Source organism: Takifugu flavidus, chromosome 9 (assembly GCF_003711565.1).
Source record: "Takifugu flavidus isolate HTHZ2018 chromosome 9, ASM371156v2, whole genome shotgun sequence".
NCBI classification, from domain to species: Eukaryota; Metazoa; Chordata; class Actinopteri; order Tetraodontiformes; family Tetraodontidae; genus Takifugu; species Takifugu flavidus.
The window spans coordinates 12,029,455-12,050,532 of record NC_079528.1 but is presented as its reverse complement, the minus strand read 5'-3'; the positions used below and the strand labels follow the sequence as shown (position 1 = coordinate 12,050,532).

At 46.3% G+C, this 21,078-nt stretch overlaps 3 protein-coding genes and 1 long non-coding RNA gene across 6 annotated transcripts; 2 read left to right on the top strand and 2 right to left on the bottom strand.

Moving 5' to 3' along the window:
* Positions 1 to 89: 89 nt before the first annotated feature.
* Positions 90 to 6,266, top strand: atl3 (atlastin 3). 2 transcript variants are annotated; one of them, XM_057043977.1, is made up of 15 exons: positions 90 to 246; positions 1,293 to 1,508; positions 1,958 to 2,092; positions 2,228 to 2,332; positions 2,406 to 2,456; positions 2,559 to 2,615; positions 2,702 to 2,794; positions 2,870 to 3,008; positions 3,079 to 3,206; positions 3,294 to 3,350; positions 3,440 to 3,511; positions 3,579 to 3,770; positions 3,848 to 4,087; positions 4,903 to 4,983; positions 5,848 to 6,266. In XM_057043977.1, exons 2-14 carry the CDS (start codon positions 1,302 to 1,304, stop codon positions 4,963 to 4,965), a joined length of 1,539 nt encoding a protein of 512 aa, XP_056899957.1. In that variant the 5' UTR covers positions 90 to 246; positions 1,293 to 1,301; the 3' UTR covers positions 4,966 to 4,983; positions 5,848 to 6,266. The 2 variants fall into 2 exon arrangements, with proteins under 2 accessions (XP_056899957.1, XP_056899956.1); XM_057043976.1 differs by having other exon boundaries at positions 4,903 to 6,266.
* A 1,283-nt stretch (positions 6,267 to 7,549) lies between these two features.
* Positions 7,550 to 13,210, top strand: cfl1 (cofilin 1). The gene is made up of 4 exons (XM_057043990.1): positions 7,550 to 7,830; positions 11,007 to 11,317; positions 11,404 to 11,480; positions 12,197 to 13,210. The coding sequence occupies exons 1-4, from the start codon at positions 7,828 to 7,830 to the stop codon at positions 12,307 to 12,309; spliced, it is 504 nt and encodes a 167-aa protein (XP_056899970.1). The 5' UTR covers positions 7,550 to 7,827; the 3' UTR covers positions 12,310 to 13,210.
* Positions 13,211 to 13,415: 205 nt separating this feature from the next.
* On the bottom strand, positions 13,416 to 16,273 carry LOC130531818 (serine protease 23). Of its 2 annotated transcripts, none has more exons than XM_057043979.1 (2): positions 15,860 to 16,273; positions 13,416 to 14,932 (listed from the first exon to the last, which is right to left on the bottom strand). In XM_057043979.1, the coding sequence occupies exons 1-2, from the start codon at positions 15,914 to 15,916 to the stop codon at positions 13,778 to 13,780; spliced, it is 1,212 nt and encodes a 403-aa protein (XP_056899959.1). In that variant the 5' UTR covers positions 15,917 to 16,273; the 3' UTR covers positions 13,416 to 13,777. The 2 variants fall into 2 exon arrangements, with proteins under 2 accessions (XP_056899959.1, XP_056899960.1); XM_057043980.1 differs by lacking the exon at positions 15,860 to 16,273 and adding an exon at positions 15,046 to 15,142.
* A 1,285-nt stretch (positions 16,274 to 17,558) lies between these two features.
* Positions 17,559 to 19,721, bottom strand: LOC130531825 (uncharacterized). Its single transcript, XR_008952209.1, has 2 exons — positions 18,509 to 19,721; positions 17,559 to 18,249 (listed from the first exon to the last, which is right to left on the bottom strand). It is a non-coding gene; the product is annotated as an uncharacterized LOC130531825 (long non-coding RNA).
* Positions 19,722 to 21,078: the final 1,357 nt, after the last annotated feature.

Here is a 21,078-nt window from a genome sequence, read left to right as displayed (position 1 = left end):
GAGGTGTGGCGACACGAGAGGCACATTGGATAATGTAGTCCTAATGGGCGTCATAGTTCAACAGGAACTAGCACCAAAACTACGTTTCCCATGAGAGATTGCGGCTCCAAAAGACGGAAGAGAGTGTAATCCGTGGTGGAAAAAAGTTCTCATATAGTTGTTTTCATGCCAATATAAAAAACCTCCTGTTCCTGTTGTTGCTCGGCTGGTATAAATTTGTGTTGAGGATACTTGAAGACATCAAAGGTAATGAAAATACTGGGACCACTGAAATACTGACCACGGGCGGTATACGTATTATTTTACACGGATTTAACTTGAATACAGGGCATTGCTGCAACGTTTGCGTGAACATATCCAGTCATAACAGCTAGCAGATTCAGGTTTGCAATGTTTTCCTTTTAAACATTTACTACCCACTGAAATGGTGTTAGCTTCTACTTTCACCCTCTTGGATAGGGGGTTGATTAACATAAGAGGAGTGTTGGGCTCTGCTGGGGCCAACGCCAGCATCCACACCAACCAAAGCGGCAGTTGGTTTCATGACCGGGCGACGACTGTGCCGCTTTTTTAGGCGTGAAGCGATATTTCCTCACAAGCTGACAGCAAGCTGTATAATTGTAGAATATTATTTGCACTTATTGTTTGCTTTAGTGCCTCAACTGGCTTGTAGCACATTCACTGCCCAGAAATGTCAGGTATGCTGGTGCAGGGTGCCTCGCCTCGAACTTTACCTAGTTTGTGTGTAGTGCAAGTTTTTAGCGAAACGACAGAACTTTGGGCAGTGTTGGTGCAGGCAAAGGGGTTATGAAAGCAATTCCACAATCACGAGTTGGAGGGGGGATTATCATAACAATAACGACCATTGAAGCAGCTGAAATGAGCTGTTTGTTGCAAAGCATGGTGAATTCACTCGCCAGAGGCCAAGCAGCGTGACAGTCTGTTCAGCATTTACATATACTGTGGTCTGATTCAAGGTTCTGCACATTTGTTATTTTTCAGTGAGCACAGACAAGCTTTGTATGCCTATAATGAAGGAGAGATTATTCTTTAAGGGATGTGTCCCTTTTCGTAATGGTTCATTGTGCAAATATTTTAATGACCAGGCTATATTTAAAGGTTCATGGTAAGCAGAACAGAAAATAGTCATGAAAGAAATTATTGGAATGCCTTTTGCCCAAGCCAACAAAAAGGTTGATGTAATTATATTAACTACACAATAACACTCACCCCTCTTCTTAGAGGATTCCAGTAAATGGCACTGATTTTATATTGTGTTGTGATTTTCACAGGGACCATTAATGATGGGAAGTGAACCAGGCCCAGTTCAGATTGTCACAGTGTGTAAGGAGAACCACTCTTTCGCTTTGGACACCGAGGCGTTGGCTAAGGTTCTCCTGGCTCCTCAGGTCCGAGACAAAAATGTGGTGGTGCTGTCTGTGGCCGGAGCCTTCAGGAAGGGCAAGAGCTTCCTGCTTGATTTCATGCTGCGTTACATGTACAGGAAGGTAAATCACACCTTGGACTCAAACTGTGCTTAAAACGTGCGTTCTGGGGAGCAAAAAGCCTGACCCAGTTCTCCAACTTTAGTGATCCTCCCTGCATTAACATCTGAACAGACAAGTTTACACAAGAGCTGTAAGGTGTAATCTGCCCTACAGCAGTAGGGGGCAGCACTTCAGCCCTTCCTATCAACAAAGTTTTAGGTTGAGTACGCATAAAAATATCCACAATATGCATGGTGTCCTTAAAAATATATATTTTCCTTTAAGTGTACGTATAAGTATGAGTTTCTGAGGGCTTTGTCTTCATTGTGTTATTTAGTCAATAGAAATTCTTGAACTAACATTAGTTCAGTAGTCAGACGCATGGCGTCTTCTTCTGATCTGATATGTTTTAATATAATACAGTCCTAACCCTAGACATGCTATTAAAAGAGCTAATTGTGTTTCTAAAGGGCGATGAAGATTGGCTCGGCAAGGACGATGAGCCGCTGACAGGGTTTTCCTGGAGAGGTGGTTCTGAACCTGAGACGACAGGCATCCAGCTGTGGAGTGAAGTTTTCCCTATTACAAAGAATGATGGAGAAGAGGTAATTTTAAAAAAGGAATCATGGCGTGCACACAGTAGGTGATAATAAATGTAGATCACTGGGCACACATGATCCATTTGGTTGGTTCAGCAGGTCCCTGATGAATGTCCTGTACTTCCCCCTCTCCCCCTGTAGGTGGCGGTAGTGTTAATGGACACCCAGGGTGCCTTTGACAACCAGTCCACTGTGAAGGATTGTGCTACTATCTTTGCTCTCAGCACCATGACCAGCTCAGTACAAGTAAATATTTCCACCTGATTATTACTATCAATTCTTGCTGCTTATATTTGAGGGTTTTTTTTGTTTTTTTTAGATTTACAATCTGTCACAGAACATACAAGAGGACGACCTGCAGCAGCTACAGGTGAGTGTACTGTGATTAAAATGCTGTTTCATCACTGTTGCTGTGGAGATGTTTCCTTCTCAGTATTCATTATCAAGCATCACTGCTGCCTCCCCCTCACAGCTGTTCACAGAATACGGCCGTCTCGCCATGGATGAGATCTTTCTGAAGCCCTTTCAGGTGAGAGAAAACCTTGACACATTCTTGCTGATGTCAGATGAGGTTTCTCAGATGGAGGTGTTGAGTAAAGATTTTCTTTTTCTCAGTCGTTAATGTTCTTGATCAGAGATTGGAGCTTTCCTTACGAATATCCGTATGGCTTCAATGGAGGCAATGATTTCCTGGACAAACGATTACAGGTACCAGTTCATCAGTGAGCCTACCAAAACTGGTGGTGTAGGAGTTTGGCCACAATATTTGATTTGTCTTTAAAGGTTAAAGAAAACCAGCATGAGGAGCTGCAGACAGTGAGGGAGCACATCCACTCGTGCTTCACCAAAATTTCCTGCTTCCTGTTACCTCACCCTGGGTTAAAGGTTGCCACCAACCCATCTTTTGAGGGACAACTTAAAGGTATTTTTATTTTTTTTAACCAAATATGTAATATTCTGAGCTGCGTTCTGATGTATGTGTGTCATGTCAGACGTGGCCCCAGAGTTCAGAGACCAGCTGCAGGTTCTGATTCCTAAACTGCTGCATCCGGATCATCTGGCTGAAAAGGAAATAAATGGAAACAAAGTCACTTGTCGCGGCCTGCTGGAGTTTTTTAAGGTAACATTTTTAGTTGTTGATTTTTTCCCCTGATATACTCACACCATTGTTTTTAAATGATTAACGTATGAATTATTGCCTTATCAGGCTTACATCAAGATCTACCAGGGGGAAGACCTGCCACAGCCAAAGACCATGCTCATGGTATTTACAAAATTACCCATAATTAACTCAAGCTTTGACAAGTTTCTTTTATAAATAAATAACAACACCTGCCCATTTCATCTCGCCAGGCAACGGCAGAGGCCAACAACCTGGCAGCCGTGGCAACAGCAAAAGATCAGTATTACAAGAGCATGGAGAAAGTAAGTCGCAGAAAATGATGAAGAGGCTTTCTAGACATGAATGTTTCGTATTAATTCTTTTTCTCAGGTGTGTGGTGGAGACTTGCCCTACGTGTCTCCTGAATCTCTGGAGGAAAAGCATCATTTCAACTTCAAAGAGGCCCTTCACGCCTTCTCCTCCACCAAGAAGATGGGTGGACAGGAGTTTTGTGACCGATACCAAGCACAGCTGGAGAAGGAGCTGGAGGAAATGTGGCAGTCTTTCTGCAAGCACAATGAGGTTAAAAGACTCCAGAATTCCATCTGGTTTTGATGTTTTGGAAATTGTCTCAATCTGTTTTTTTCCTCTCTCCATAGTCTAAAAATCTCTTCAGCGCCTTCCGGACACCTGCGGTGCTCTTCGTCCTCGTGTGCTTTCTCTACGTGCTGTCTGGCGTGCTGCTCTTCATCGGCCTCACCACCTTTGCCTTGGTGTGTGATTGCACTATGGGTGTGGTCATGATGTCCATGCTGACGTGGGCCTTCATTCGCTACTCTGGCCGATACCGCAGCGTTGGAGGCGCCATCGACCAAGCAGCAGGTGTCGTTCTGGAGCAGGTGAGTCTAATGAGGGTTGGATGACAGTCAGCCACTGTTATCTCCTCTCTCTTATTTATATTTCATCCCTTCTGACAGCCAAGATAAGTTAAATTAACCTTCAGTTGTTGCACAAGGCACATTTTATCCTTTTATATAGACAAATATAGCAGCTTTTAGGATGCTTACGTACTGTGATTTATATTACTGTGATTTATAATTATGTATTTTTGTTTATGGCCTCGTTGCTCTGCATTTACTGCACAGTTGCTGCTGGAGGCCGTCATTTATTTTAAAAGTAGAATAAATAAGTGTTTTTGCTCCCACAGGAAGATTTATGTTTCCTGCTGTGTTGGCAGATTATGTAGAATGTTCCATGTTCCACACTGGCTGACATGTTTGGCCCATTACTAATGTGTAATTAACTAGTGGAGTTATAAGCACCTATAAATAGTAATTATTTTACATTTAGAGGAAATATCACCTCTTTTAGTACCTAGTACCTTCGAAACTGTCCCTTGTAACACTTGTCAGCATTAGTTTCAGCTATAGATGACAAGTTTGAGCAATCAGTGGTTGAAGAGTCGTCAGTGTTCCTCATTTCTGTTCTCTACTGTTCTCTACTGATGGCTGGTCAGAGTTCACATTGCGCAGCTTAACTGTTGTTTTTTAAATACGTTTGACTGTCAAACTTGACTTTTTCTCATGTGCCCATTGTGGTTTTGAAGTGTTAGTGCTTTCCCAGAAATACGCAGGAGCCCACAAGTGTATAACGAAGTCCGAAAGTGTTGCGTAAGACTTGCATCCAGTAAACCACCCTCCCTGTGTGCTTTTAGGCCACCGTGATGGTCAACAAATCCAGAGGGGCGAGCGCCATCCAAGAGAAGAAATCTAGCTAGAGAATCCCCGAATCCTCGGTGTAATATTGGTGCAATGCAACCAGCACATGACACAAGCACACACATCGAGCACTAAAGCCTTATCATTCCACCCACTTGAACAAACAAATGGCTAATGGTACACAAGGCAAAAACATGTTGATCAGAAACACCAGCATCTGTAGAACACGCCACAGTTTGTTAAAGTTCCAGGTTGTATATAAGCTTGATTTGATTTAAAGAGGAAGGAAATCAAAGTATCCCAACCTAGCGGTTTATCTTATATAGACACTGCTATCGAGTTTACAACTGATCTAAAAAGACACGTCTCTGTTTACCTTTAACCTTCTGCAACGCACATTTTCTTTTCAAAGCTTCACTTTCAGCAGGGTCAGTCAGGGTGCTTCTCGAAACATCTGCGCCGGATCCTTAAAACATAACCTTTAAACCAGCTAGCTTTAATGCTTATACATTTACATTTATTGGCTAAAAACTTTATTTTGTGGCCTTAAGAACATTCCATTTCATTGTAATATTTAGCTTTAGCAAAAGAGGACACTACACATTTTAGCTAAAGTGTTTTGGGAGATGTTTGTTGTTGGAATTCAGTTGAATCTTATTTCTCTTTTTTTTTTTTTAGCTCATTTTTTGATGGAAAGTGTTACAATTTGTAGGTTGTGACGGTTAAACTGTCGAACATTTTGGTTCGACAGATAAGCTCATTTTATGTAGCATATTCCACCTCCAAAGATATCATAACAATATTCAGTATATTTAAACTTGTCAGCCAAAGAGAATAGCATTGTTCTGAATGTTTTAGAGAAAGAATAAGAAAGATAAATAATCTTTAGTCAGAGTTTATGGAAAAAACACCTGAGTGGCTTTTTCAATGTTTTATTACAGGAAGGAGAAATGATACATGTGGCCTGGCTCATCCTCGTTTAATTTATATCCACAATTCCACCGTCTTTTCAGCAACGTAAAGGTCTTCAGAATCACTGTGATTATTCCATGGTATCATAGGTCTGACTCACAGTCAGACCACAGGACCAACAAAGAAGTCTGGGAATAAGGGGGCTCTTAATCTGAAACCACATTTATCTTGTTGCACAAGTCATTCCCATTCCAGAGGACACTTCCATATTTTGACAAGCATGTGGTTTTACACTTTATCTCCTCTTAGGTGTTGTTTTCCTGTTCCGCCTCACACAACTCATTCAATAAACACGCTGATGCCAAGTGTAGTAAAGCCTAATGTAATCATCTCCTGCAGGGCTATGGGCACCTTTCTTTTGGAAAGAATAAAGTTTGACCTTCTTAAATGTGTCTCCGCAGTCTGTTCTATAAACCGTGGTTTTCAGTTCGAGTTTTATCTTAAAAAAATGGACTCAGAGGATTTCAGCTGCCACACCAGTAAAAGGGTCACTGTGAGGGTTTTGGCCAAGGAAACCCTTCATCCATAGAGCAAATCTTCATTAATGTGGTTATGAAAAGGCCACCGTAGCTTCTCCAAGAGTCTCTGACAGTTTGTAGATATTCTACAATCTGTATTTCCACAGCATGGTGGTGCCAAACACCACACAGCTGGAAAATGTCTACGGTTTCTATTCAATGGATGTCAGTAGGTTGAAGCCTTTATAGACACATTAAAAAAACAAAATCAAAATAAGCCAGCCAAGACAATCTGACTCTAATGTAAACGGTTAAGCAATCACTAGATTTTTTTTCCCTTCACATATTGGTGTTATAGGGCGTAATGAACTTACATTACATCTCGACCCACATCATATTAAATTTAAAAAACAACAACAATGACATCACTTGAGCTGGCCTGTGCTGTAATGATATGGCTGTACATTATAATTCTCTTTGGGGGTTGGGGGGTAAGGAGCGTTCGTGTCCGCGTCCTCGCTCACACTGACCGGCTGTGTGTGGCGTCTCTCTCCCCTCGCAGAGGTGGACAAAAATCCGCTACGGCGATATTTCGTGTCCCTTGTTTCCTTATATGGCGATCGGCGCCCTGGCCCCGCCCCTCCGGCTGCTGTGAGCGAGGCGCGTGCACCGAGCGTCGCTGCTCGCCGTTCGCTTCCATATTTGGAAGTGAGTCCAACAAAAACCCAACGGAGGAGGCGAGGGGAGGAGGCGAGGGAGGGGAGGAGGCGAGGGAGGGAGGGAGGGAGGGAGGAGAGGGGACGACACAGCATTTCCTCCATCCTACAAGTCGCTCTGTCTGCTCTACGGCGTCCTAACCGGCCTATTAATGATTCACCGCGCCATTAGGGTCATAATTGATAGAACGTACTCGCGACGGTGCGAATGTGCGCGCAGCGATACAGAAACTGGCTGTAATGGATCAAAATCTAACGGCGCATTAGTTTAATTATTCATCAGGTTCCCGTTAATCGCGTGTCAGGTTTCGCACAATCACCAAGAAAGGGTTCCTTCCGCTATAAAACACGCGTTCCCATCATGCTCTCTGCTTCCTCATTCACGTCCACTCCTACGGTCCTAAAATGTAAACTAGCATTGAAAATTCACTATTAGGGGAAAAAAATGTTTTATTCAAAGTAGTGGCACCACGTGATCATTGAATAAACAAATCCCGACACATCAATTAACATTTCTTATTCGTCTCCAACACGCCGAAAATAATCGATTTGATCGATAAAAAAATCGAATTCGATGCCCTTTTAAGGAAAGCGGCAGGATATATAGGTCAATTGTAAACACAATACGTATAACCGGACAGTCGGTCGTGCACGCGGCGGGAACGCGCTTCGAGGCGCGTCCCCTTTATTATCCAGTGTGTGAGCGAGAGCGACAATTCATCATCACAGTCCATTCAATTTCTACTCAGACGCTGACCTATCCACAGCTACAGCAATGGTAAGTCTAACGTTACACCAGTCTCTGCCCTGCTGACTTTCACTGGCGCACACTCTTTATTTCTTAAGCGTGCTCGGTGAGGTTATTGGACAATTTATGTAGAATCTGTCGGTAATTCTGTCGGTTTTAGCACCCGAGCTCAAAAGCCGGTCTTGTGCCGCAGGATCCGCCGCTAGCGTCATTGCGTTAGAATCCTCGGCAGCGATGCTTTAGACGTCCAATAAATGCGCCTTTGTAGGGGTTTTAAAAGGAATGAAAACATTTCCCTAACAACCCGTACAGGACATAACGGCGTTGGGCCATAACACCGGACGCCATTTCATTTATCTGCCCGTGTTTGCGCCACAAAAGGAGAAAGTCCTGTCTGTATTAATTCAGCGGCGTTTGAGCGTCTTGTAGGCCGCATCGTTGGCACCGTTATTTCCTCCCAAGCTGGCCGATGATTGAACAGAATAACAGCTCGGCGCTGGATGATGGCAGGTGCAGCAGCGCCCCGGGGCTAACTAGCTAACTGTATTGTTAGCCCAGCTAGCTACATTAGCAGTGGCATAAAATGAAGCCCATTATGGCCGGTGCTAGCTGTGATTTACTCGCTCTTTGTCTCTCAGCGGCTTCATTGCCTCACGTATATGCGCCGCTGTGTGTCCCCCATTGCTCCCAATCAGTTCACTTTTCACTCGCATCAGCTCAGAGGGATAATTACGGGTTTATTATCGAGTTACGCTCGCTCACAAAATGAATGAATCGACAAACCGAGGGGCTGTCGGGGTGCAGCCTTCCCTTATATAGCAAGCTAGCGCTCACATGTGCGCGTGCTGCATTCATGGCCCCACCCTGAATTTGGTGCAAGGACCATTAGTTGTGTCGTATTATGGCGGAAACCGCAGTTTGGGTGACTTTACTAACAAACCAGCTCCGATTTCGCCTTTTGGGGGTTAAAACATAGAACATTGGACCGAATTCTCGCCATTATGTGACGGCCGTTTGCTGTTGTCTGCCTAGCTGGAGCTAACGGGCCCCGAATCCTCGTCACTGCTGCGCATCTTTTTTTCTTTTCTTTTTTTTTCCTCTTTTTTTTTTTTGTTGCGCATGTGAAATTAAAGACGTTTAAAGACTCGCTTTCTAATGTCACCTGGAAATAAACCATCGACAACATCAAATACATGCATCCCTAGTGGCGTAGTACGCATTTATTATACGTAAATACCGCAGGTTTATCCGAATTAGCTTATCTTTTCATTCTGAAAGCGCACGATAATAACGTCGTTCCTGTTTGTCGTGTCGTTTTAACAGCTGTGGCTATATAATCAACTGACAATTTCAGCCATAAAAGATGCAGCAATATCATTTTAACAGGCTGCAGCCCCCCACCCCCCAATAAAATAAAATAAAATTGGAAAGGCCAGTACAATGCAGAATGGAAACTTTTTTGCAGCGTGTGTGAAAAACACATCACACAATCTTTGGGTCCATAAAATGATTGTGATAACACAAACAAAAGGTGTTAAGATCTGTAAAGTAGCTCTTTCTGTACAGCTATATTAAGGAACCGGGCATGGATGTTTCCTCATATCTTCCTCAGGCCCTGAGCAAACACTCCTCCATACTGCTTTGTTTATTGCCGTCTGGGTTCTTTTCCTTCTTTCCTGCCTCATGATTTCCTTTTCATTATTGTCTTTTCTCCCCCCCTTTGACGCCCCGCGGGACAGTAGTTTTCCTCCACCTTTTACCGAGCGAGCGTTCCCCGTTGATGGAGGCCTTAAACTGAGTCAGAAGACTTGATTGAATGGAGCTGCTGTGACTGAGCGACGTGACTTCAATTCTATAGTCTGACAGACGCTCCATTGTCTGCCGCTGAACCCTGAACTGAAACCTTATTTTCCTGACTGTAACCTCACCCACATGCCGGTCTCTATGGCTGTCACTTGTGCTCGCAGGGAGAAACTTATGCAATATTTTTATGCCCGTTGCTCACGGCCACACCTGTTTGCTCAACTTTCATGTGTGAGGTGAACTTTGGACACAATTTGTGGCTGCCACAAATTTCTTTTTCACTTCATGTCCTGGATCCAGGAGAAATGAAATCCAACGGGTGATAGCTGGAGCTGTGTTGGCAGTGATTTATTGTACATTGTGTTAAAGAAATCAACACTATTAGCGACCTGGTCACAGCCAAACCTTTTCATTTGAACTGGGGCTCATTAGTACGTGTGGTTTTGCGGTACTCACGTGTTCTCCTCTCAGACTCCTTTTCTCCTTCGCAGCGTCTGTGTTTGCGCCGGTTTGCTCTCATGACCTTTTCAAGATGGTTGCAAAACCCTTTCAGGCAGCTGTGACCGCAGTAAAGCCTAAACTAACAGGTTTCATTGAGCCATAATCGATTTGTGACCTCCCAAATGTCAAGAGGCTCGTTGCCTTTTCAATGTTTTCTGATTCCTCCAGTGTTGATGGAGCTTTCTGAAACAATTTTAAGTAAATCAAGAAACATCAGGCCGTGCAGGGCCTGTAGATCCAAACCCAGGACACCGTCTACTTTGGCCGCTACAGCGCTCAACACCACAACGTACCACGTGTGCGGTGTGACGTCAACCGCTGCCGACTTATAACAAGCAGACAGGAACGGAAAGAGATGCTGTATCACATGTCGGCCTTCAGGACATGGCCCTGTTGCAATGTACATCCACATCTGGCCATCTATGCGTGTGATCATGTGTTCTGGAGCCGTGCACGGATTATTCAGAAAGGAAAGTGAACGGAATGTTATAGCAGCATGACCATCACAGCAACCCTCTCTCTAATCAGCTATTAAAATATGAATCGTTTGGTACATAAGTTAGCGTGTGGAGCTAAAAAGTGGTTTAAATATAGAGGGTTGAAATGAGAAGAACAGGCAAATGTCAGAGCAACCACAAGGGAAACCAACGTACTCCGAGCTCCTTCCGGTACGATGGAGGTTACATCAAGTTGAAGCTTCTTCCTCAAATGAAACCAGTTTTGGGCGTGCACTTTTCAAGCAAACTTTCTTTTCAGATGTAACGAATAGTTCTGTTTTTTGCAATACTGACGGCTGCTCTCAGCTGCCAACCTTTGCTCTAACTTCTTCACCTCTTCTAAACAGATGATCAGAAAGATTCCTGCTGAGAATCACAAGTGTAAACTCACTTTTCTCCCCTCAGACCTCCGGCGTGAAAGTCACAGACGAAGTTATCGCAGTCTTCAATGACATGAAGGTGCGTAAGGCCTTTGCCAACGAGGAAGAGAAGAGGAAGAGGAAGAAGGCCATTCTGTTCTGTCTCAGCAAGGACCTCAAGAACATTGTCCTGGATGAAGGTAAAGAGATCCTGCTGGGTGAAGTGGGAACCACCGTTCAGGACCCCTACCAGCACTTTGTGAAGATGCTGCCGCCAGAGGACTGCCGCTACGCCCTGTATGACGCCACCTATGAGACCAAGGAGACAAAGAAGGAGGATCTGGTCTTCATCTTCTGGTAGGAGCAAGGTTTTTCACTCTTCAGGTGACCCATGACGCCATCGGAGATCTTGTGTGCTTAATCGAAGCTTTTTTGATTTGCAGGGCTCCTGACAACGCCCCCCTGAAGAGCAAGATGATCTATGCCAGCTCAAAAGATGCCATCAAAAGGAAATTTGAAGGTGAATAAGCAGACAGCATATGGGAGACACAAACCTAGCTCAAATCTATAGGTTTGGCACCCTGTACTGACAGACTTATCTTTGTCTTAGCGTCATAATGACTGAGGGTTATTCTTTTACTAGTGGTAGCCAAGGTCCTATTGATAAGTCAGAGCAACGCCTATTTATATATTGATATATTGATAAAGATGTAGGCAGTACCACGTGCACTGTTCATTACACAAACTGCACATCATGATTACATCATAATTGTATGGATACTTGTATGGTCAGTCTGAATGGGTTTTTATTGTCCTGCTAGGTGTTAATATCAAGCCAGAGCATATTTCACAGAGGTCATGGGAGAGTTTCTCACTCTGTCTTTTTGAGGTCTTTAAAACGCCATTATAGCAGCTTTAGCACTTGCGACACCTAGTGGTCGGGTTTGGTAACGCACTGCGGATGGCAGAGACTGGTGTTTAAAGAGAAAGCCTGATCAGACTGCAATAACGTCTCCATCAGTAAATATTATACCTCCGCCGGCCGCGTCCCAATTCCCTCCTTCCTCCTCCACGCTGTCCCAAAGCTCTTAGGCCTGCTCTTCATCTCTGAGGAGCCGCAGCACATCAGTCGCCCGCGCTGACACACTTCACCACGCTCCCTCGTTATATACTTACTGTATCATCTCTTGATACCTTCCTCTCATATCTAATGCAACTTTCATTTGTTTTATTTAGGTATTAAGCACGAGTGGCAGGTGAACGGTTTGGAAGACCTCAAAGACCGGCACACCCTAGCAGAAAAGCTCGGTGGCTCATCGGTGGTCAGCCTGGAAGGATCTCCTATATAAATATGCCCCCCTCCCCCTCAGCCGGCTTCAGTCGAGGCCTTTCAGACACATCTGTTGAGTTTAGCTGTTCATTCCTGTGCGGTTTTTGGAGAAGGGCAAAATACAGAATCAGCACCAATCATGGGACTGTGTGGGTGGGATGACGTGGGTGGGTTCAGGGTAAAATCGACTGACAAAAAAGTAAATTCCACAAAGGCAGGCTGTCATTTTAGTCCACGCAACTTGGAGATTCGCAAAACGCGCACTAAACGAAAAATTAAGATACGATTAAAGATGGAGGGATAAACAGAGGTGACACACTGGTTATTTTTCATGTGTATGGAGGGATTTAGTTCCATGTTCCCACTCAATGATTCCTGGGGGAGAAAGGGAAAGTTTTCCAAATATTGGTTCCTTACACATAATTGTTCCAACTACCTTTTTTTTTTTTAAAAAAAAATGATTATTTTATCTTGCCAAACTTCTAGTTAAGTTTTTTTAAGTGTGTGTAGGTAAGGGTAGGTGTAATGTGATCTAATTCACTCTGGATTGCACAAGATGTAACAAAACATTCTCTGGGGAACACAGTTAAATATATATATCTATATATATATTTTGTTTTGTTATTCCACTGTCGTTTTTTTTCCCCCCCATTTTTAAACATGCAAATTCCAAAACTTGAGCGATTCCTTTTTATTTCCAGTCCGGGGTCAGCATACCGCAGCATTTGATGTAGTGAGAAGACAACATTCCTTGTACCTGTTAAAACCAGGATGCTTGATTAAAAACAAACTCTGGTGTTATGGTTTGATGGGGAGCGATGTTTATATGAAGGACCAGCGTTCAGATTTGAGACAGAATATTGAATGGTGGATGTTTTGTATCGTCTCCTTATCTCTAATAAAAAGCACTAAACTACTGACTCGTTATGCTTTTTGTCGACTTCTGTTTGGAAATGCGTCTCTTTCGGAAACAGAAACAGAATTTAAAATAATCTGCAGATGAAGATTATGTAGGGTTTTTGTTATTTTGCGGGGGGGGGGGGTTTGTTTTAAATATCTGGGGCGGTGCAGTACCAGTCGCCACCACACGGGAGCGCCACAACCCTCCTTAAATGAAGCTCAGCGTTGACCCCTGCAATAACGAAGGTTTATTAAAATATATCAACCCTTTTCACCAAAATATAATCACCACTTTTAATATTCAACTCACAACGAGTTTAACATATCAACAACAGTGTCCTTAACACCCTAAACACCTTTGTACCGATGAAAACACCGCTCAGAAAATCATAAAACAGCGCAAATGACCTCAGAAAAGTGTCCAAAGTGGGTTTTTTCACTCGTACAAAAAGGTTTGTGTTCGTACAGTGGCAACGTGGAGTTTATTATTAATGTGGCTGAACGCGGTCAAAGATTCCGTGGTGATGATCTCATAGGAATATGTGTTTAATGGCACCAGAAGCAGAAAAAGAACTGTGAGTTCGGTCTCATTCCTGGCTGCAGTCCACTCTGTTGCCGTGCACCCAGTAACAGATCTGGGCGAACTTCAGAGGAGTGATGCGCACGGCCACGTTATAGTCGCGGTTCTCCCCGTCTATCTCCAGCCACTGGTGTCCAGAGAAAATCCCGATGACTTTCCTTTCCCAGCGCTCTAAACTGTTGTCCCACACTCTCCCGTACACCCCAGAGCCGCTGGCGCCGGGTCGGGCGTCGCAGTGCTGGTATATCAGGTCACTGGACTCTTCTTCCACGGGACAGAACCTGTACACCAGCTCGCCGGATCTGTCGCTGTCGAAACCTGAGAAATGGATGCGCTTCCCTGCCAGGTCGTCAGAGGAGGGGGCCACCGAGAGGCGCATGAAGGGACGCCGGTGGGGCCAGCGGAGCTCCAGCAGAGCGTAATCAAAGTCCATGGCGAGCTCCAGAGGGCCCTGGATCCATCCCTTCGGCACGCGCGTACGTTTGACCCTCGCCCAGCGCACCAGAGGTTTCTTGGCGGGCGCGCGACCGGCTCTGGTGCCGTTCACGGATGGGGGCGTCAGGAAGCCCACCCTCAGCTTCCGTGCCCCCTTGACGTAATCCTTCCCGTCGTGCACGCAGTGAGCGGCGGTGAGGACGTGGTGCTTGGACACGAGGACGCCGGTGCAGCCGGTGGAGATCTTCACAGCCGTGGAGAAGGGGTAATCCAGCAGGAAGTCGTCGCCTTGAATGTTGAAGCGTCCGTCGGCTCCGTAGATCTGCCTCCTCACGCGTCTGGGCCCCGGCCTCCTCTTGGCCAGAGGGCGGGCCGGGCGAGCCGCCTCCGGCTCGTCCTCGGCCTCCACGTCCACGGTGGTGAGCGTGCGGGAGCCGTCGGCGTACAGAGTCTCGAAGGCCAGCCTGTCGGCCAGCTGCTCCCGCCGCGTCTCCAGCTCTCTCCAGCGGAAGCAGCTGGCGTTACAGTGGGAGGTGAGGTCCAGCTCGGCCCGGGCGCTGAACCTGGAGCGGGCCAGAGGCGTGGGCGCGTGAGGGAGCAGCGCCGGGACGTGGAGGGGTTGGCGCTGGGGAGGCTGCAGGAGAGACAACGCCAGAGGGAGGAGGACCAGGAGCAGGTGAGTCAGGAGGGAGGTCTCCCAGGGGGTCGTCATGGTGATTGCAAAACACTGCAGATAAAGGCGAGAGAGAGCGGAGTTCGAACCATGACTCAAACGCACAGTAATCACAGAAATGTGGAGGCCGGGCTGCACAATCTGAGTGCGACGCAGCAACAACGGACCTCTTGTTCCCGCAGGCGAGATTAACCAGGGAAATCCGATTTCGGAACGTCGGAGAGAAACACGTTTTTTTTATGAAATTCCCCCGGGACTAAAAGGAGGAGAGGAGGCTGCTGCTGCCGGCCTGTAAAAGAGCCCCCGCAGGGATCCACCCTGAAAGAAAGCTCTACAGCAAAAACCACGGAGACGGGATCCATCAAACATTAACTCTGACACTCGATCCCCTCGGAGGAGCCGCCGGCCCCCAGAGAACAGGTGTGTTAAGTGAAAAGCAACAAGTCGAGGCAGAGACAGAGACCTAGATCCTGACACAAGACAGGCTGGGGTGTGTCCACACGTCTCCTGTCCCACTCGAGGCTACAGGAGAAGCAGAGGACACAGATGTTCCTCCAGACCAGGACAGCAGCTGCAGGAACACGGGGACAAGAGTATTGATCATATCCATGCGGAAAGTCATTAAATCGGAATTTCAAAGGGCGGGAAGGACGTAACCTGTCCCCTGAGACTGGGGTATTACTGAAGAGCAAGCTGGGGGGGCAGAACTGGGATTTGGGCAACCGCACTAACACAAAACACCCTTTTCTGGGGCAGAAGGTTGACTCTCCAGAGGTGATCCACTTCCTCAATTGAACTCAGACTTGTCAGTTATTTTATTTTTTTTAAAAAACAGGCATGAAAACACGATGTCAAAGAGATTATTGTTGCATCTGAAGCCTAAAAATGTTGCAATTCTCTGAATGTCTTGATGGACTTTCCTCACATCAACTCTCCACGGAGGTCCAACATAATCTGAAACCATTAAATCTGATCTGGTACCTTCTGGTCGGAGGTGAGTGGTCGGTGTTCACATCCCAGTCGCCTCTTCTGTCCCATAAACCGCGTCCTTCGGGATTATTGCCCAGATTGTCCGCCTCATCGCCGCTACCCTGCAGGTACTTGGTCCTGGTCCTACCTGTCCCCCACAGGGAAACTTCTTTCTACACTTCTACACTACAGACAAAAGGTTAATTTCTCAGTACCGTCCGTACCAGAGCACCGTCAGAATTTCGTCGAAATCCTCCTCAAACTCTGTCTGAGAGCCACAAATAAACGGCTGGTGTGGAGAGGAGCGTCTGCTCCCCGCGCAGCGACCCGCCTCCCGGTCCTAACGCCCCGGTCGCCCGGGCTGTCCGCCAGGGGGCCGGGTTAGCATCGCTAGCTGCTCGGTAGAAAACACCGAAAAAAGCTCATTACTGCCCAATAAAAGGCCATTATTTATCATTTACACCCACCTAAAATACCATAGTTATGTGGGGATAATAATCCTGGGATGCCTTTGAAAATAAGAGTATTAATATGTTTTAAAATTAAGCAAAGTCACGATAGCTACATATCAATTCACAAACACATTTGGACAAAGCGCGCATTTTAGCTACCTGCTATTAGATAATATATGATTTATTCCTTTATTTATTGCCTTTATTTATTGCCTTCATGTCAGCATTTGCATCGGAATGCATGTGAAATCTAAATGAATAAAAACAGCAATTGCACCAATAAAAACAGCGTAAACATCAGTGGGCTGCATTCATCCCAATGATTTAGTTCATCTCTTACTTTCCTTCCATGATGCTTTATAAGGTCCCAATCATGCAAACATATAATTGAACGCTCCAGTACAAAGCGATTGGCCCTATTATATGTTATATCGGCTGGTTTGAGGTTTTGCAGTACAGAAAATAATAATCATCTATGACAAAATGATTTAGAATTCCCTTACCATTTTCCCCATTTGATAAATGATTAAACTCCAGGGGGATATCTTGCGTGACCCCAGCAGGTTAACGTCACTCCCACCTCCATGAGGTGACAACATGTGGAATTTGAGAAGTTGCGCCTCGGAGGCTGCTTGGGGTGTTGGAACAGAGCGCTCAGTCACAGCGACAGCTCTTTCAGGAATGCTGAGGAATCTCCCAACAAGGACACAACTCGGGCTGTCGGTACAATGCCGTTGCTGTTGTCCCCGGAGAAAACGCCGTGCCTGAGAAGTCACGGCCTGAACCTTGCTCCTGTAATAAAACCTTCAGAAGGGAATCTTTCTGCACCGGGACTGTGTTGTGGTGGCAGATCAAGTGGAATTTACGTTAGTTCTAAAGTACACAGAGAATTACTGCAGCGTGTGACCACATATGTGTGCGCTTGTTTGTTAAACTTGGAATTTGGAATTCTCTTTCCCTTTTGCAGCTTTTTCTCCTAAAATGTTCCAAAAATGTAAATTACATCAGTTGGGAATGTTGTTGTCATCTATGATGTAATGGTGCATCGAATATAACTCGCGTCCAATTTGCACAAGATGAAATAAACAGTTGTCCATTTTATACTAATGATAGATCGCCTGCGTCTTTAAAGCTAAATGCTAACATCTGCACAATATCTGGTGTGTGTTGGATCTGCAGAAGAACAGATGACACCATAGAAAAACAATGATAACTGTGGCGACATGTCCATTAGTATCAGAAATATCACCCATCGACGATTACACAATCTAAGAAGCTTTATCCCCTGGAGACTAATGAACATTTAGTCTTGACGGGAATCCAAAAGCTGTCCAGCGAGACTCAGAACAGAGCTCGTAACGGATGCCGTCATCTCCCGCCCTGTGTTGCAAACACATCCAAAACCCACTTTGGGATGAGCTCGGTTCAGCATTCAGAGTCCTTGCTACTCCTGCAGATGCTGACTTATTAGCTTGTGACATTAAAAACAATGTCTCAGACAAAACTGTCACAAAATTAGCTACGAAACCACCGGCGTGAGCTTGTGTTGCTATGGTAATCTGCAGCTCAAGATAAAACTCAAGCTGTGCGGCTGGTTCCTCATGAAGGTCAGCGACCCCTAAACTCCCCCATCCACAACACTGGGAGTCGCTCTCTGTGAAGCGTGCTCACACTCCAGGAAGATTCACTTAGGAACAGAATTCCTTACACACCTCAGCAGAACCGCGTGTTCGTCAACGTGTGACCGCCTGTCGGGACGCTGCTTTATTGTTCTATTAAAGCCTGCATGTTAGCGCTCATCTCTGCTGGCTCCCGTCACAGTTATTCAGAGTTCAGGCGGTGGGTAAAGCCGCGCTGCCTCTGCCTGCGCTCCGGCCGTCACGCTGGGCCGAGGGATCAGGATCTGTGTGACCGTCCGGCTGCCATGCTGGGAGGGCCCCACAACAGTTTCTGTAAGCAAATGGGGATTTAGCAACTGGATCACAGGCTTCTCTCTGGACTCTTTAATCCCATAATTGGTTTCAGATTCAAACAAGTGATCAAAACAGCGGCGCGAGCCTTTGCCGGAGCTCCTGATCAGAGTGTTCTGGCCGAAGCCAGAACTTTCCTTTAAAGAGAGACCGTATGAATGCAAAGAATGTTCCAGCCTAGCTCGTGTCACTTTGAGTGTGTTTGCATGCACAATACGCCATTCCACCGGGCCACTGACCTTGTCCAAGCCTACGTGCATGCAGGGGGATCGGTCTGGATGCCAAAGTATGTTGAGCTCCACAATAATAGCTGGCGGTGCACTTTCAACTAGCTAAGAAGTCATGGGTGCAGGTTTAGGCAGCATCAGCTATGTTGCTAGTGCTAGCCAAACCAACTATAAAACATTGACTCCTTCACTGATTTTAATTAACTTTCCTCCTCCTGCCACTGGTGCCTGGTTCTCCTGCAGGGCCTTGTGGGTACGTCCTCAGCTTCCCTTCAACATGATGTCATTTAGTTTTTGGCTGCCTGAACCGCGAAGAGAAGAGGAGGGGGAGAGAAAAAAGGGAAAAAACACAGTTAGAAATAACAGAACTAAGGAATGTGAACTGGGCTGTGATGAAATCCACCAGGAGGGAGAGATGGAGGGTTGCTGCTCGTATCTTTAACCAGTCTGGGCAGATTGAAGGCTGCAGGAGAGAAGTCTGTGGTATTGGAAGTCATAACGGCATTAATGGAGGCTGAGTCAAGTTTCAACAGAAATCGAGTCTCCAGAGGGGGAAAATATCAACCTGATCACGACTGATTCCATCCTCCAAACACAATAAATCACAAAAGTACAAGTCAAATCTTGATTAAAAAAAAATAAAGATGACGCAAGCTGCCTGTTGTGTCGTTGGATGGATGGAAGTGACTCTTTAATCTGTTTATTTTTAGTCGGATCATTTCACCACATGAGTCACGATGAGCCTGACAACAAGACATATAGGAGTAAATAAATTAGACGCCCTTCATGCCTCCCCAGATCGTCTCTGAGTGGAGCGACCGTTGCTTTTAATTGAAACCAGACGGCAGATCAGGATCGGAGGAGTCTTGTGAGATTAGATAATACGGACGAGCCCCTTGTGACGGGCCAAGCGTGCGGGAGCAACGGGTGGCCAGAAAGGCCGCTGATCTGGGAGCCACGTGAGAGGAGATGAAGCCACTGTTGCCACGGAGGGGACGGAAACAGAGCACCCGGGTCGCTTGGCTGCAGGAACAAATGCGGTGTAAAGGATTCAGTAAACAGAGCCAAATATTTACAGCCTGAGGAGGGGACGTTCCCGCCGAGGCTGCGAGACGCCCATCACCCTGCACAGGACGGGAGCTTCCAGCCGCACTCGCAGGGGTTTTTCTCCTTTTCTGCCACTGAAAAGCTGCCACACGCCTGGAAACACATCGTTAGCAGCAACGTTAGCATCCATTCAGGGTGGCGAGAGGCCAATATTTGCTCTGCGGAGCTCTGGCGTGGGCTCAGCTGAGTGTGTTTGGACCTTCCCTGCTGTCAAGCGTCTGCTCGGAACCCAGCAAGGATCTGAACCTACACCTGAAACACTGATGCCACGACTAATCGCGCTGATCTCTCAACATAGCCCTCAACGTTTGCACCGTCCTCTTCACTTGCTTAAACGCACCCTGAAGCGTCAGAAACACTGACAGAAACACATCGTTTGGGCTTTAATCCTTCGTTTTTGAGCTGCACCCTAAAGTTTCCAGAAGGAATGTTGCAGTCGGCCACACTGTGGTTTGTTAGGAGACGATTTCAATCCTCTGTGTGTGTGTGTGTGTGTGTTCCACTTGCTACATCATGCATACAGAAATACAAGCAAAATGGGGACATTTTTGGGAAGCAAGGACTGTTCTGCTGGTCCTCACAACTCCATAGGACTGTTTGAGGCTTAAGACTTGGTTCTAAGGTTGGGTTGGACCTGGGTTTGGGTCAGGGGGTTAGTCGGGAGGGTTAGGGAAGGAGATGGGCACTAGGTTATGTCCATGTAAGTCCCCACAAATATAGAAGTGCAGGAATGTTGGTGTGTGTTTGCTCTCACTAACAGCAGAAAGGAGCTTTTGAAGAAGACACGATTCTTTCCTGTTTCCTCGTTTATTCTTTGTTTTCCGCCACTCTGCAGCTCTGCGGCCTCCTCTCTGAACCTTCCTGCTCTGCGTGAACGCACGATAAACCAGCTGCAGCTCCGACGCTGCCAAATGTCGTCCCTTTGTTCTGGGCTGCTGCTGCTAATCCTCAGTTACACATTAATCTGGTGGCGGTAAAACGCTCCCCGCCATCGCCAATTTTTCTCGCAGTTTTCTGCCGACGGACCCGCCCTGCTGGCAAATCCGAGGCCCCGACCGATCGGCCCAGCGAAGGGAAAACATTTTCCCGCTGTTCTTCCCCAAGATGTCGAGTTCAGGGATGTTTTTAGAGACGTTTCAGCCTCTGTCAGAGAGGAGCGGGCCAGCTCTGGAAGCTCGCTGAGGTTTCCAACGCTCAAGAGGAAGCGCGCGGCTTTCCTGGCTGCATTCTTTCCCTGGTCAGGAATTCACTGAGGTTTTGGCCGTCTGCTTTTTACTGGAAGCTTTTCCTGCACTTCTGGGAACTGGAACTGCCGCCATCCCTGCACGCCGGGAGCACGCTGTGGAAGAGAGGTGGAGCTGGGCATCGCCTCCGTGCCTGGTGGGGCTCTAAATCCAACCGACAGTTGGGATAATCGCCCCACACAGACGTGGAGGCTGCAGCGCCGCCGCCGAAGTGACAGCTGGTTAATTGGA

Excerpts from the sequence above, each read along its gene's own strand:
- atl3 (XM_057043977.1), top strand. The coding sequence starts at position 1,302 with ATGATGGGAAGTGAACCAGGCCCAGTTCAGATTGTCACAGTGTGTAAG. Across the intron at positions 3,009-3,078 it reads TTTTGAGGGACAACTTAAAG|ACGTGGCCCCAGAGTTCAGA; the intron begins GTATTTTTATTT and ends GTGTCATGTCAG. Across the intron at positions 3,207-3,293 it reads GCCTGCTGGAGTTTTTTAAG|GCTTACATCAAGATCTACCA; the intron begins GTAACATTTTTA and ends TTGCCTTATCAG.
- cfl1 (XM_057043990.1), top strand. Across the intron at positions 11,318-11,403 it reads GATCTGGTCTTCATCTTCTG|GGCTCCTGACAACGCCCCCC; the intron begins GTAGGAGCAAGG and ends TTTGATTTGCAG. Across the intron at positions 11,481-12,196 it reads CATCAAAAGGAAATTTGAAG|GTATTAAGCACGAGTGGCAG; the intron begins GTGAATAAGCAG and ends TGTTTTATTTAG.
- LOC130531818 (XM_057043979.1), bottom strand. The coding sequence starts at position 15,916 with ATGGGACAGAAGAGGCGACTGGGATGTGAACACCGACCACTCACCTCC. Across the intron at positions 14,933-15,859 it reads CACTCACCTCCGACCAGAAG|TGTTTTGCAATCACCATGAC; the intron begins GTACCAGATCAG and ends CTTTATCTGCAG.